Source organism: Chelonia mydas, chromosome 1 (assembly GCF_015237465.2).
Source record: "Chelonia mydas isolate rCheMyd1 chromosome 1, rCheMyd1.pri.v2, whole genome shotgun sequence".
NCBI classification, from domain to species: domain Eukaryota; kingdom Metazoa; phylum Chordata; order Testudines; family Cheloniidae; genus Chelonia; species Chelonia mydas.
Genome location: NC_057849.1, coordinates 37,661,769 through 37,677,266, shown reverse-complemented (window position 1 = coordinate 37,677,266; position 15,498 = coordinate 37,661,769). Strand labels below are relative to the sequence as shown.

Here is a 15,498-nt window from a genome sequence, read left to right as displayed (position 1 = left end):
TGTGACCACCCTCTGGAGCAGGGCTTGGTGCTCCTCAAAATCATCCAGTGGGATAGCGTGAGAGGGCCCCGCAACAGCCTCATCTAGAGTGGATGAGGACAACTGGACGACCAGGGGAGGACCCGGGGCTTCATCTGCCATTGGCAAAGGAGGTTTTGGGGTGGGCACTCACTTCTCCACCCTGGCATCCAACTGCGCTTTGCGCACTGATTCTGTGAAGGGATGAACTCCTTTTCCGTGCCAGAGGAATCCCCTTCCAGTGACCACGGTGGGGCTGTCTACGTCTGAGTCTGGTGGCTAACCGTGCCCATGGGTGAATGTTGCCTAGAATAAGGGGATCGGTGCCGGGAGCGGGCAGATTGGACCACGTTGGGGAACGTTCCCACAGGCTGGAGACGCTTGGCGAGAGGATGACCGGTGCCGGCCATACGGTGACAGATGCCTCCCTCCAAGCAAACCTCTTCTAGAGGGTGGAGACTGGGAGGGGGCTGCCTGAAAGGGTCCTTTGCCCAATGCCCCTTGGTCTTTCTTGCTCGGTTCCGGGTCACGCTTCTTCGATTTCTTCTTGGACACCAGCGAAGGGGAGCGGTGCTGGGTAGAACTTGGTGCCGGGGGTGCGCTACACACAGAGGCCAAAGTACTGGGAGTCGAGTCTGGCTGGGAAGGCTCCGAGGCCGGGCGGAGAGCAGCCTCCATGAGGAGGGTCATCAAATGGATCTTGTTCTCCTTCCGTGTCCTGGGACGAAAGTTCTTACAGATGCAACACTTTTCTTTTAAATGTGATTCCCCCAAGCACTTTAGGCAGCTGCTATGGGGGTCACTAACAGGCATAGACCTGTCACAGTCACTGTAGGGCTTAAAACCTGGAAACTGGTGCATGCCCCACCTGGGGCAAAGTCCCCGCTGGGACCCTAACTTACTAACTACAGTGCTTAACAACTACTTCACTAGCTAACTACCGTCAACAAAACTACAAAGCGATAAAGCATGAAGTGAAGGAAAAAACGCTAACCACTTGCTAGGCAAGGGGAAGGCGCTCCGACCAACTGTCACAGGTGGTAAGAAGGAACTGAGAGGGTGTAGGACTGGCAGTGCCTAATATACTGACACATGAGCGCGGCACCCCAGAGGGCGCCATAGCCGACCCGACTGATACCGCTAAGGCAAAAATCTCCAACAACTGTGCATGTGCACAACCACCTAGAAAGGAATCGACATGAGCAAGCACTGGAAGAAGAACTTGTATGTAAGCAAGTAGGTGGGAGTATGCTTGTTGTTGTGACATGTTGTAACAGACTACAGAGAATGCCAGATGTAAAGTTTTCTACTATTTATTCTTTCAGACTGCATTAGCAGTGTTGAAGGGCCAAATGTGACTTCCAGGCAGAACGTTGATTACCCATGACTTATGGGCTTGGCTTCAATGCATTATTTTGATCTTGAGTTTCAGAGATTTAAGCCAAGGGTTCAGAAGTATTTAACAAAATCTTGTAAACATCTGTTCACACGACAAGCAACCTTCTTTTGGAGTAGCCTTTCAAAAATGTAGTTCTTGTGGATGGGAGTGGGAGGGTTTCTTTAAATGAAAGAGTGGATATACGTGGAGAAAATTTATGACACTTCAATATATTTTGCAAAAAAAGGGAAAACAAGTTCAGAATTTTGATCTGCTGTCAGGCAAGGAGAAAGAGGATCATTTACTAATACTCTGTGCTGCATCCTCCTGGTCCTTCATACCCACAAATAAAACCAATTGCAATGTATTCCCTGTTGTAAAATTGAATTCATTTGTGTACAATATTCAGAACACACGTCTTAAAAGAGTTTTATTTTACTAAAGAGAAATATATTAAGTAGCACAATAAAACTTCAGCGTGGTTTCATTAGAGCCCACCAGAATGTTGGAATAACTTCTACAGATGCAAAGTTTATATTTCTATAAATATCTCCAAAACCTGTTCTCTGTTGTGCTGCTGTTCAAACTATAATCCCCGTGCTCATTTTTAGTCTCTGTCCTTGTTGCTTTATGGTTCACTGCTCTGGATCACATGAAACACTTATCTACCCACCAGCTAAATTTGAATGCTTTGTTCCTCCTCATACTTACAAGTACCAGTTTGGGGGTTCAAAAGAAATGAATCCCTTTCTCAAACTTTGGTATCCAAGATTGTGTTTTTAAAAACACAACCAGGTCTAATTACCTCTATGCATTATGAACTGACTTACTAAAGAACTGTAATTCACTGGCCAGATTTTAAGACAGGTTTGTGTAACTGCATCTTTAAAAATGTATGTCCAATTAGGCATATATTATATATTATATATATTATATATATATATTATATTATATATATTATATATATATATATTATATATTATATATATAGATATATATATGAATGAATTGGCCAGTTAAATGCACAACTGACTACTTGTGTATGCAATTACACCCAATTTACACATGCAATGGTGGTAACTGCATGCACAAATGTCTGGAAATTAAGGCTTGTATCTTTAAAGCCATGATTAATCTTTTCCAGTAGCTTTCCCCTATGAGACTTCCTTAAGAGTTATTATAAGAATAGCATTTCTATTTCATATTCTGAACACAGTGCAACTGCAGTCATGATCATCCCTCACATAAATTCATGAACAAATCTTAATACATTGTCGTAATTATACAAACTGACAGACCAGCATCTATGATTCAGAATGCAAGAGAAATATTTTAAAGCACTTGCTAAAAAATTAAAGCAGAGAATTTCTATCAGCTACTACACACACTACACTACACCCCCTCAGCATTCACTTTTTGTTCCAAAACAGCATTAAAGCAGCAGCATGTTTAAATTATTTAAAAAGGCATTTAGATTTCAGCTTAATTTAAACAATTTTCATATTTTCCCTTTGAAAACCCCTTACAAACACACAAAATTTATCTTTACTAAAATGTGTATATGGATGGAATCGCATGCTCTTTTGATTCACTACAGTATCTTATAAATCCAAGTGAATGCACTGAGCCTAATTTACTACTGGTGTAACTCTACTAACCAGGCGTTTTGTCCATTATGTACCATAGCTGTCTAAAGGGCCTAGTTTTAATATGTTTCTTGGAGAAGTAAATACTTTAAAAATTACTGAGGGAATTTTTCCATGTCTGAAATTAGTTATCGTTTTGAACAGACTGCTTCTATTAGTGAGGCCATCCTTAAAAGCTTTCGAATTTTGATAACTAAGTAATATTAGCACAGTATTCCCAATGTTCAGCATACCGTGGGAATGTTATTTAGTTACAAAGGCAACTGAGAAATTTTAAAAGTAATCACTATATTTAGTTTACATCCCATTAACTGATGAAACTGCTCTAATACAAAAGCTACCTTTTATCTCAACACAGAAAACAGAAAACCAAAGCAAACTTCTGATGTTTCTGAAATCATATGTTAGAGAGATTTAATATTTAAGCAGCACTGAGGTTTGCTTGTTTGGGTTACAACCAAACAGTACTGGAGTGGCTAGCACTATACAGCAGTTCACTTCTATATAAAAATGAATACATTTTTCCAAATGGTGTTAGGATAGCCAATTAAATTACTAGAGTTCAATGCACAGCTATCTCCCCCCTATTTGGTATATAAGCTTGGCACCTTCTTTACTCAGATGACATATGAAAGCTACAAATACTGGACATTTGAGAGAAAAATAGGGACACATCTTTTAATTCCACTGCCATACAAGGGATTGGTAGAACTTTTTCAAGTGATAGCATTGGGATTTGACAGATCTTCCTTAAAAAACACCAGAGACTTTCTCTTCTGCAGTTGGGAGGGCCAGATTTCCAAAAGAACCCCAGAGCCTGCATTTAAACATCGGAATATATGAAAAGTGTTCAGTATACATCTGCTCCTATTGTTCTCAGTACAATTAGATTTAAATGGAGCTGAGCTGTTTTGCAAATCTAGCTTCAATTATGAGCAGAAAGTACTTTTGAAAATCTGGGCCAAACTGAATAACTAGGGTTTTTTGGGTTTTTTGTGGTTTATTAGTTTCATTTTCAGGGTTTGTTTGATTTTTTTAAGCAATTTGAGTTTTATGTGGATGTCCAAAAATATGTTTTTTGCGGGGCTCTCTCTGTATTATATAATATTACGCATATTACTCACAATAGTAGTATATACTGTAAAAGGTGTAATCTTTTTGTAATGTACCCTAGTGTGCTTTAACGTAGTACTGTTTCAAACAGTCCTATATTAAAACACACTAGGGAACCTTTAGTGCACACCAGCAGGGTCTCCATGGACCAATTAATGTACAACATGTTAGCATACTTCAGAATTCACACCACTGTCGCGAGCATTACTGCTCCATCTAGAAAAGTCCTCAGAAACAAGTAACTATTTCCAATGTTTTTTCCAGTGGTTTATTGGATAAACACAATTTTTTAAACTGAGGGTGTTTTATTAATGTTTCCCAGTTAAAACCTAAAATCAGAAGCGCTGTCTATGACTCAGTTTGAAGTATATTTGTTTTCACAGAAAATATAAATTCAGCTACTACCAGTGTCTGCTGTGTATTTTGAACTGATCTTACCTCCCCATCTTCAGTAAAGACAATTTTTGTGTTGACTTTAAATTTCCTCTTCAATATTTTTTTGGCTTCTTTGGTTTTAGTAGCTTTCTTCTTCAATTTTGAATTCGAGGTATTCTGTATTTTAAAACAGCAGATGGGAGAGAACATGGTTACTTTTTGTCAGAAAAGACTACACTAGGATTTGAACTTTAACTTCTGTTTATGGTATTAAGTAAAAAGCTATTTGCCAAAACATACACACTATAGGTGAGTTTTAGAATGGGATGACTAATATAAACAAGGCTAAGGTACTTTTGCATAGATGCAACTGCTTGAATCAGGTCATATAATAAAAAACAAATATCTTTAGAGTGTTCTAAGTAACTTACATCCTATTGGCATCAGACAACCTGGACCCTCCAAGTCACACTCACTTGTTGGTGCTGTGAGATAGACTCCCTTCTCACTGCCTATATATGGCAACAGCCAATGCACAATCTAGATACAGACTGAGATATCACTGGCTAAAGCCACTGGCTTCCCTCATCAGCATGAGTAGCCAGACAATAGTTGGGTTGACATGGAGGACCTGAGCAACTTCTTCCTCTCTCTCATGACAGGAAAGCCGCAAACAACTGCTGCTTCTACAGCTACTACCTTACATTGACTGGTACCATGACCTTGGTGTTACACTCAAGTCCACCTACTTCTGCAGCATTCACCACGGGTCTGCTTGTGCACACTTTGCAGTAGTTCAGGTACCTGAAGGGATGAGTAGACCTGATGGTTCTGGATGCCACCCACAGCGCTGCTCCCCCCAATCATGTGGGACAAATGGCTACCAAGGAACTCTCCAGCTCCACAACCCTTCCCTCCTGCGCTCCAACCACAGTATGTAAGAAGTGGATGAACATATGCGTGGGAGTGTTCAGATGAGAGAAAGAGTGTGGAGATTTAGTGTTAAACAGCATTTATGTTTGCAGTTCCAACCCCTGCAGCATCTAGCTGCCACATTAGATTCATCCCATTTAACAGAGAGCTTTCTGAGTGCAACAGAAAATTCCAAGAACACCAGTGAAACGAAAACTAGAACATTAGAAACAGTAAAATCCATCCACACATCCCTACATGTTCTCCCATGACTACCATGGAATGAGCAGCGCTGTCTAGAAAAAGTAACAATACAGTCAATCAGCACAAAGCCTGACCATCTATTTTATGCTATACCCATGTTTTCTGTCTGTTGTGCTTTAGATTTGTGAACTGATAAAACAACTACATTGCAGAAGTTGTTGGAAGAAAGGGAAGCGATAGGTTTTGACCAACAGGTAGGGAATAGCTGGGACTTTCAGAATCTTGACTAGTTTGGACTGGTGAAATAAGCACATTATCCTATGTTTCTGCTAAAGTGATCAACAGTGAAATAGTTAATGTTGACTATTGTAGCGGGGTGGTTACCCGCTCTAGCCTTGACTGGGCTGAGGCCAGCTCGGGGAGAGGGCTGGGGCTGTGGGGAAAAGCCCAGCAGGATTAAGGGAGCAGCTGCAGCTGTGGTCAGCTCAATCAGGCCCAGCTGGCCCCTATAAGAGGCTGTGAGCCAGGAGCCCAGTCAGTCTCCCTCTGCCTGTAAGAGGGAAAAGGGCTTTGCTGTAAGGTGCCGAGCAGGACACCTAGATTGGAGCAGGGCTTGGGAAGGGCCAGAGGAGCTGGGAGCTCCGGCCTGGAGAGCCTCAGGCTGCAGGTCTGACTACAGGCCGAATAGGTGCAGGGTTGCAGAAGGGCAGCCCATGGGTAGGCGGAGGCAGCAGGTCCAAAACCCCCTTGCCTGTGATGAGTGGCATATACACTGCAGTCTGTCCCCGATACAAGGGGCTAAGAGGGGACTTGCAGTAGCCCAGACTGAGGCGAGGTGGGGTTAGGGGGTGGGGGTTCCCCTGGGTGGGGAGACCCAGAACCTGACAGTGTGGGGCTATTGCCAGGGGGGTAGTAAAGAGAAAGGGGCACCGGCTCCTGGGAGGGACACAGGGGCCGGTGGTAAGGCAGATCACCAGCCTGCAGAGGGCGCTCTACCAGCAGGAGGCACCGCAGGGGCGAGTCCAAACCTTTACAACTATTAAGATTGTTGTTTCAATTTCACAGGTAATCTGCTCCCATCCAGCAGGAAGGATTACATGTGCATAGAATCACATAAGATGTGAGGTCCAGACCTCAGTAATTTTGAGGGTGTTTTTAAATACAAAAGACATATTATTCAGGTATCAAGTGACACAGAATACTTGTCCGATACAATTGCCAGCAGAGCAGTCATCTTATGGCAAAATGGATCACTAAGACTCACTAGGAAGTATACATACATATCATTCATCATCCCTGAAAAACCAGTGTCCTGAAAGACACCACTGTTCACCGCAGTGGGGATTGTCTGCAAACTGGTATCAATATTTGACAAGAGCGAGAAAAGGAGTCGCATAAATCTGAAGGAAACAATGGTTAGGAGAACCTGACATTTTTAGTTATGTAATATACTGCACTTACTGTACTACATTAAATATAAAGGGAAATGCAAAAATTCACTGGAGAAAGTAAATCTTCCTCATGGTCAGTACACTAATACACTGAAAATAATGCACCATAAAATAAAAAATGACAACCTTAGCAAAACTGGAGGAAAAATGGTTTATGACAGGCTAATGTACTGTATTATCAGATGGCAACCACATCTATTATGACAACTAGTAACTGCAGCAGCAGCAGTATTGAAAAGCTGTGCTGTCACCTACTTTTGTTGTGTTATGTAGCAATTTCTAACCTGTCTTATACTCCTTTCCCTAACAGATTAGCAAGGTGTGTCTTCCCTCAATCTCATCACTTGCCCTACAAATGCAATGTGTTTCAGGCTCCGCACAAGCATAATTCTACATAGGTGCTGGAACTAGGGATGCTGGGGGTGCTATCGCACCCCCTGGCTTGAAGTGGTTTCCATCATACAAAGGGTTTACAGTTTGGTTCAATGGCTGTCAGCACCCCCACTATACAAATTGTTCCAGTACCCCGTAATTCTATTCATCTTTATCTTAAAGGGGAAGCCATAGGCTGGAACTCAAGTATCAGCCTATATACAGTCCACCACAAGACTATATGGAGAAGCAAGATGATTTGTCCTCACAGATTGTCAAATGTGCCTGCTACACAGGGCGTTTCTGGGCTCTCTCCTAGTTATCCCTCACGAGTTCTTTGCTGTTCTATATTCTGTCAGTGGACAGAAACCGCCATCCTCTTCTCTTCTGGTTTGTGGCACTTGTAAGCAAACATGAAAGCACTTTTAAGCAAACATTAAAGCACTTTTGAATTTGTAATTCACACTAACAATCAAAGCCACAAAGTGAGCCACTGTATTTTTGTTAAACTAACCTGAAAAGCATTAGTTTGCTGCAGAAGATTTCCTACTTTATCCAGCTTTTCTTGATGCAGCAAAGAAAACCACGTAAGCAATACAATAATAGGAAACCTTTGGATGAACTACTTAAAGATGTATCTACTTCAAGCTGCTAAAACACAAATTTCTCTAAAACGCTATTTTTAGTTTAACATTTTATATAGTAATTTTACTATTTTTCTGCTTTCCATATTAACTGTTACTTTTATTTGCTAATTATTTTTACATTTATTTTCCTATGTGACTGAACATATTTCAGAATAGATGCAAGTTATTTGATTTTGTAAAATTAAATTTTTGAATCTGTGAGGTGTGGTTTAGCTGCCTGATTGCTAAGATCAGGGGGGGAAATGTTTTCTCTAGCCCACAAGCTTCACTGCTAGAACATAGCTTCCAATGGGTCTTTTCAGCATGCATAGTGCTGCAATCCTTTTTTCATTTGTGCGACAGACTTTAAGAAGTGACGGTACGTTTATACGGTATCCAGTATTGAGAGTCCTACAGAGGTATGCCAAGAAAAAAAAAAGAAGGCTACATTTCTTATACAGTGCAGAGTTAGAAAATTTGGCAAAGTTTCAATAAGTGATTCTTGTAACTTTATTGTGGTAAATGCAGTGCTAGTGAAAGATGCCAGATTAACAGACCCTAGAGACTGACATCCTATTTATCCACAAAACAGATAAGCACGAGCTTCCCCACACTACTTTTATTCTTATACCATACGCATCATTATGGCATGAGGCAGACAGAACATTTCAGGGGTAAGAGGGTAGCTAGCTCTCAAAAGCCCAATTCAATCCTTAGTCGCTGAATGGTGCCAGTTAATACCACCTGTAACGTGGGAATTGAACTACAGCCAACCTATTCAAAGAGCATAGCAGATAGAACACTGGAGAGACTCAGAAGACCTGGGTTCTAGCCTGAACTCTGCCACTGCTGTGCTGAGTGACCCTGGGCAAGTCACTTCATCTCTGTGCTTTGGTTTTCCCATTTGTAAAATGAGGATGAACCTGTCTTTCTTTGCTTTGATATATTCTGATAAGCATTCATTACAGCAGCCTGCCCACGGAGCCAGGTTAGGAGGCAGAGTGGGGTGGGGCACACAGGGCTGCTAAGGGGTCACAGACTGGGGCTCAGAAGGGCTAGTCATAGGAGGGGGGGAGGGAGGACAGACTGGGTCCTAGGCTCAGGAGCTAGTGGGGTGACAGCATTGAGCCGGGGCTGAATGGGAGGGGGCTCCAGGGCCACATGGGATGGGGGGATTCAAGGACACATGGGCAGATGTGCCTGACTGAATGGGAGAGGCTCGGGGACAGCCAGAGTCTGCATGGGGGAAGCTCCCCAACTCCCTAACAATCCCTCCTCCCTTCCCCTCAAAAAACTATTCCATACTTCTCCCACCCACACCCAACCACCATACATATTCACTCCCAGGCTCCTTCCCTCTGCTCCTCCATTACCCCTGACTCTCCCAAGCCTTTGCACTGTTTCTGTATTGTAATGTAAATGAATTACTCAAAGTTCTGTATTAATATGCCTAGTAAGAAATCTATTTATCAAAAAACACTTCCTGAATATATTTTTTTGCTGGGGGGGGGGGTCCTGTATTGTTAGACATACTTGCTAACAGGTATTTTGAAAAAAATTACCAAAATAATTGAAATTGAAGTGATTAAATTGTGTTATTTTGACAAATAAAATATGCAGAATTTTAAAATATTGTGCGCAGAACTTTTAATTTTTTGGTGCGGAATTCCCCCAAGAGTAATTATTGCACTCTCTCTAGCTTCAAACTGATAGCCTACAAGCAAGAGGCTTATCCATTACCAGTGAGCTGAGCCATTAAGTTCATTCCCACCCCTTTAAGTATGTTTATTTTTAAGTGCAAGTGCATATTTATATATGTTAAGATAGCATATTAAAAGCTATATTTGCAACAATATAATTGCATGTTTCTCTATGTATCTTTTTAATAGAACAGATAGTATTGAGTCAAATGTTCATTAAAACACATTATAGACAAGAAAGGAAATGTAAATTGAGAGGAAAAAATGCCACAGCATCTCAACTATTATCGTGAATAGGTTTATGTAATTGCAGTACTACAAACTAGATCTCCCTGCAACACTACAGAACCTAACTACAAGTTTTGGGTTTGGGTCAGAAAACAACGCAGTCTTCTTGGGCTCAGGTCAGGTCGCCTCTGATGACTATGACTCTAAGTCTATGACCCTCGACTGCTTAAAGGGTCATTGCAGTGGTGGCAGTGGCTGTGCGCCCTGTTCCTACTGCCACCTTGCTGCCCTGTGCACGCTGCAAAGAGTGTATGCCAAGGAGTTGCAGTGCCTCACTCTGGAGCACATCTAGTACAGCAACGGGTGGTATCCAGTGAGAAGGGCACACCGCAAACCACTCAACCCTGTCTGGCTCAGGTCAGGGGGGCTTGGGATGGGCTTAAAAATTAGGCCTGGGTAAACCCTCTAATATAAACTCTGAAAACATTGCATATCAGAGCGTGGCCAAGTAATGTCCGCCAACAACACAGAAAGACAAGAGAAAAGAATTACATCAAGTAGTAAAGGGATCCTATGAACTAAACCAATAAGCCTTCAAACAAGAACAGACTATGTCTGCAGGGGGTATGAGCACACGCTCTGAAATTGTTATTACATTATGAGATAAAGGAAAAACAGTAAAGAAAAAAATGTGCAAAAATCTCACCTCACTAGAAGACTGCATGGTTTATAGTATCAACAACAGAAAATGGGAAGCAACTAAGCACCATCTTAGGAAAAAAGAGACACTGTTCTTCAGTAAGCTACAGACGTAGCATGGTCCATGGAATGAGTTAGGAACATCTATGTTCTACTTCCCATCACTAACATGAAAATCTTCAGGATGAAGTGCATCAAGTTTGGCACCCAAAATTACAACCAGATCCTATTTTCAGACATGCTTAGTATCCAAGATTGCAATTTACCTTAAAGAAAGGGGCAGGTACTCAGCACCTTTGGAAATGCAGGCCCCTAAAACCTCCCGGTCTCTGTGTTTCCATGTATGAGGTGGGGGTGATTGTTCAATGATCTTACAGGTGTGTGGCAAGAATTAGAATCTTTAAAATACTACAGAGTTACTAAGTATTGGAAGGTAAATTCAAATTGGAATTTCTTTAACAAAATTCTATAAAATGCAGACAGTTACAGAACTAGATTATTTATCGGCAGCCTAAATTTTATTTTTTCTTACACATGTACATGCCAGATGCTTTTTGCTGGATTATTCAATAGTTTAGAATTAAAATTAGATTTTTAAAAGCACAAAAAGTAGGAAATTAAGGAATCCTGTTATATAATCATGAAGTTAAACTATACTGTAGATATTCAAGGTCTTTAGTTTTCTCATGAAAAAAAATTTAGTTCTTAACTTTGAGAGATCTGTTGGAAAGATATATTGAATTTGGAAAAGGTTCAGAAAAGGGCAACAAAAATGATGATGGGTATGGAACAGCTTCCATATGAAGACAGATTAATAAGATTGGGACTTTTCAGCTTGGAAAAGAGACGACTAAGGGGGGATATGATAGATCTATAAAACTATGACTGGTGTGGAGAAAGTAAATAAGGAAATGTTATTTATTCCTTCTCATAACACAAGAACATGGGGTCACCAAATGAAATTAATAGGCAGAAGGTTTAAAACAAATAAAAGGAAGTATTTCTTCACGTAATGCATAGTCAACCTGTGCAACTCTTTGCAAAAGAATGTTGTGAAGGCCAAGACTATAGCAGGGTTCAAAAAAGAAACTAGATAAATTCATGGCGGATAGGTCCATCAATGGCTATTAGCCAGAATGGGCAGGGATGGTGTCCCTAGCCTATGTTTGCCAGAAGCTGGTAATGGATGACAGGGGATGGATCACTTGATGACTACCTGTTCTGTTCATTCCCTCTGGGGTACCTGGCATTGGCCACTGTCGGAAGACAGGACACTGGGCTAGATGGACCTTTGGTCTGACCCCGTATGGCCGTTCTGATGTTCTTATGTTTTTTCTACACCAAACCCCAGGCAAAGGAAGAGGTTTCTGAACAAAGATATCCCCAGGCTTTTAGAGACCAAATTTAATCACCCTTAAAAATACAATTTTTATTGAGAAAATATTCCATAAGCAAGATATCTCAGAATTTCCACTCTTTTTAAACCATCATATTGCCGTTGGAACTTCTGTGGCAGAGCCAATACAGAGCATCTGTAATATTGTAGCCAAGGAAGTTCTACACAATCAGTAGCTTAGGATTCCCAAAGACATTCATTTAAAAACCACCACCACAATAGCTACTGATTGCGTAGAACTTCCTTGGCTACAATATTACAGATGCTCTACATTGGCTCTGCCGCAGAAGTTCCCATGGCAGTATGATAATCAATGGAGGATACTGTAGAAGTGAGAGCACCAGTATTTTTTTTTTTTTTTTTTTTTTTTTACTGTTTAATGGTCAGAACACAAATTCCAGTTGCTTGTTCACATTTCAATAAAATCCTGGAGTGCCAAGACCAGACTCAGTGAACAATTCCCAATTTATCTACTTGGGTACATACTTTTATGGCCTCATCAATTTAGTGTCAGACCACCTACAGTCCCTTCCTGTACCTTTGCTTCAGATTTGAAGTTTTGATTGCTACAAAACTGCCAAGTGTGGGCACTAAAAAATCAATTTTCATCTTTTGTTCCAACTCACTTAATGCCAAGTCATTGGGTAAGGCAATGTTTACAGCCTGTTAATCTGTAAAAATGAGCATAGTGTCTTCACCACAGCAGCTGTTCAATGCCAGGCTAAGTTGTCATGATGGAGTAATCACTTCTATGTCATGTTAGGTATAAAATGTGCTATTGCTTTCCTGCAGTCTTGGGATTTTTCCTCCATATTCCTGGGAAGAAAGGTCATGAACTCTCATTTTTCAGAAGCCACATAACATTACTATTTCATATTATTTTCACCCAGCATTCAACAGTAACTGCTGCTGAAGAACTTAAAATGGATTTGGTATTCAATTTCACACACTTGTTTTTATATTTCTCCAAGATGTTACCCAGTGAGAGCTAAGATATCCCCATACTGAATATCAAACTGCAGTTTAACTCTTCTGTCTAAGCTGTATATAGTTCTCACAACTCTTTCCCTCCTAGAAACTGCCACAGTCTCTCCAAAGAAAGTCTTCAAATCACAGGAAGAGGCACAGGGTGTCTTCATCTTTGTGCCTTGTAAAGCATCCACACATTGTTGGTTCTAAACTAATCGACATTATAGTTCCCTGGCTCTCAGGAGAGACTTCCATCAGAGGTATTTGAGAGTCCACATCCTTCAACCACTTGGCTGTGCCTTCTCTATCAAGCATGAAGGAGTCTAATTCCCACTCAGTCCCCATGGAACTGCAAGAACCAAACCATTTACTAGCCAGTTTCCCTCTTCCCTTATTCTGTGCTGGAGAAGAATATGGCTGAGTTCCCAGCCCTTTTCTACTGATTCCCATAGACAAAAGCAGCAGTGAGACGCAGCTTGGCTACTCCTCACATCCCTGTCTCGAGCTCACAGTGAGAAGCAACGCAATCAAACTTCAAAGCCCAGTCCCCCAAACCTCAGTGTGAGTACAAGCAAAGGAGAGCTTGGGTAGCCAATACCCTCTGCTCCTCTCCCAACGACTCTGTGAAAGGCAGACCAGACGACTGGTGGTGAGCCGCTTGCAGCGGCCATCATGTCTCATCCATCTTGCCTCCACTTCTGCACTTTTCTGTACTCTCCTGCCCCATTTGGTAATGGAAATCTGGCCTCAACATCAAGTTGGCTCCATAGTCCCAGGTCCTCCCCTGGCTGCTGTGCCCTGTCTGACAAGGCATGGCCAGAAGTTTTTCTGTAGAGGAAGTGGAACCAGGGTTTGAAAATGCTCCAAACCTTCGTCTCCAGGCTTTAAAAAACAACAACGGTTTGTTTTGTTTTGAAATGGTGCTCACCTCATTTAAGATACAGCCTTTATTTCCATTTTCAGGTTATGTGCTTTTTAAAACAACTTAAACAAGAATCTGAAATCTGTAGCTGCTAACCTAGAAACTCGCTAGGTATCAGTGCTCTGTAAGGTATGCAGCAGTGATTAGCCTTTACTTGAACATTTGTGAAGATGAGGATCCAGCCAGATTTGTAATCAAAAGACAAACAGCAGCGTTCATGTACCGCTCTATTTGCTACAGTACAAACTTTGAAAAGCATCAGTCAAATATTAAGGCTTGCATGATCCTGAATTTTGCAAATGATTGCTCAGTTTGAAAACTCTGCTTTTCTAAGCTAGTATCATGGAAAACTCCAGCAGAGATGCGGATATGGCACAATCAAGGGTATTTCAATAATTCTACACCAAGCACATATAAATCCTAAGGAACTTACTTGCAACCAAACTAGTCAATATGTGCATTGCCTAGATCTGAGAGCAACCAATGTTTCACTGTAAAGAAACTTATTCTTATAAGAGACAACAAATATACTTCTTGTACCTTTCTAAAAGGTTACAACAATCTCCATCAGCTAATACATGAAACTTCTGAGGGGTAACAGCTTTTCATAACTTCTGGGTCTATACTAAATATTGACAATCACTTGGTATGCAAAGAGTTAGAGATCAGCAGTTGACCAAATTATTCCCTAGATTTAGATCATTCCTTAGAACACAGAAATCCATGGAAACACCAGAATATGGGAGAACCCTGGACTGGGAGACAATTGTATTGTGGTAACTACCTGTTTTGATTGTTTTTTTTGTTTATTTGAGGGAAGGGTGTTTTCTTCAAGTAGTGGTGGGTCAAAGAGCTAAAGTTTGAAACTAACTTTCCTTAAAGCTTACCAGTGTTTGGATGCAGAAGTCTGGTTAGTGCTCATCACTTAATTTAATACACAGGGTATTAATGTCAGTAAAACAGATGGAATTAAGCTAGGTGGGGCTGATAAGAACCAAACTCAAAAGATGAAGATGCCAGCATTTTAACTCCTAACACACTTGTTGTCTTTTCCATTTAACAATATGGCCTATTAGCTGCAAGTTCTAGTTAAGTAAAAGGAATTTTCTGTAACAGATTTATTCTATGAACTTGTCTCTGCTGTTTCATGAAATATTTTGGTTAAATGCAGATGAGTTACATTCATCTTGTTTATTTCAAAAAGATCAATTTTTTTCTTTATACTTAGCACGTATTAGCGGAGAGAGGCAGAAAGAGGAGCCACCAGATGGATCAGAAAAGAGAATTATATGATCTCTCTCAAGACACTGGTTCAAATCCAGCTGAGGTAATTAAGGCTAAAAGTTTTTATCTGACAAGCTATTTAATGACCTATGCAAAAATACGGTAGTCTTATTTCCTTTTTTCGTAGGCATCACAAAATGTTTGAATGTTTACAAAATTTAAATTTTGAATATAATTTTCTGCAGAAAGTAAATACTATTAGCTC

General features: G+C 40.8%; 1 protein-coding gene across 1 annotated transcript in view; it reads right to left on the bottom strand.

Annotated features, from left to right (window-relative positions):
* The window catches only part of DDX10 (DEAD-box helicase 10), a 321,863-nt gene that overhangs the window by 120,320 nt on the left and 186,045 nt on the right, over positions 1-15,498 (bottom strand). Inside the window, exon 14 of the mRNA XM_037890408.2 lies at positions 4,594-4,707. Within this exon, the coding sequence (XP_037746336.1) occupies positions 4,594-4,707 (114 nt within the window). The remainder of the gene's footprint in view (positions 1-4,593; positions 4,708-15,498) is intronic.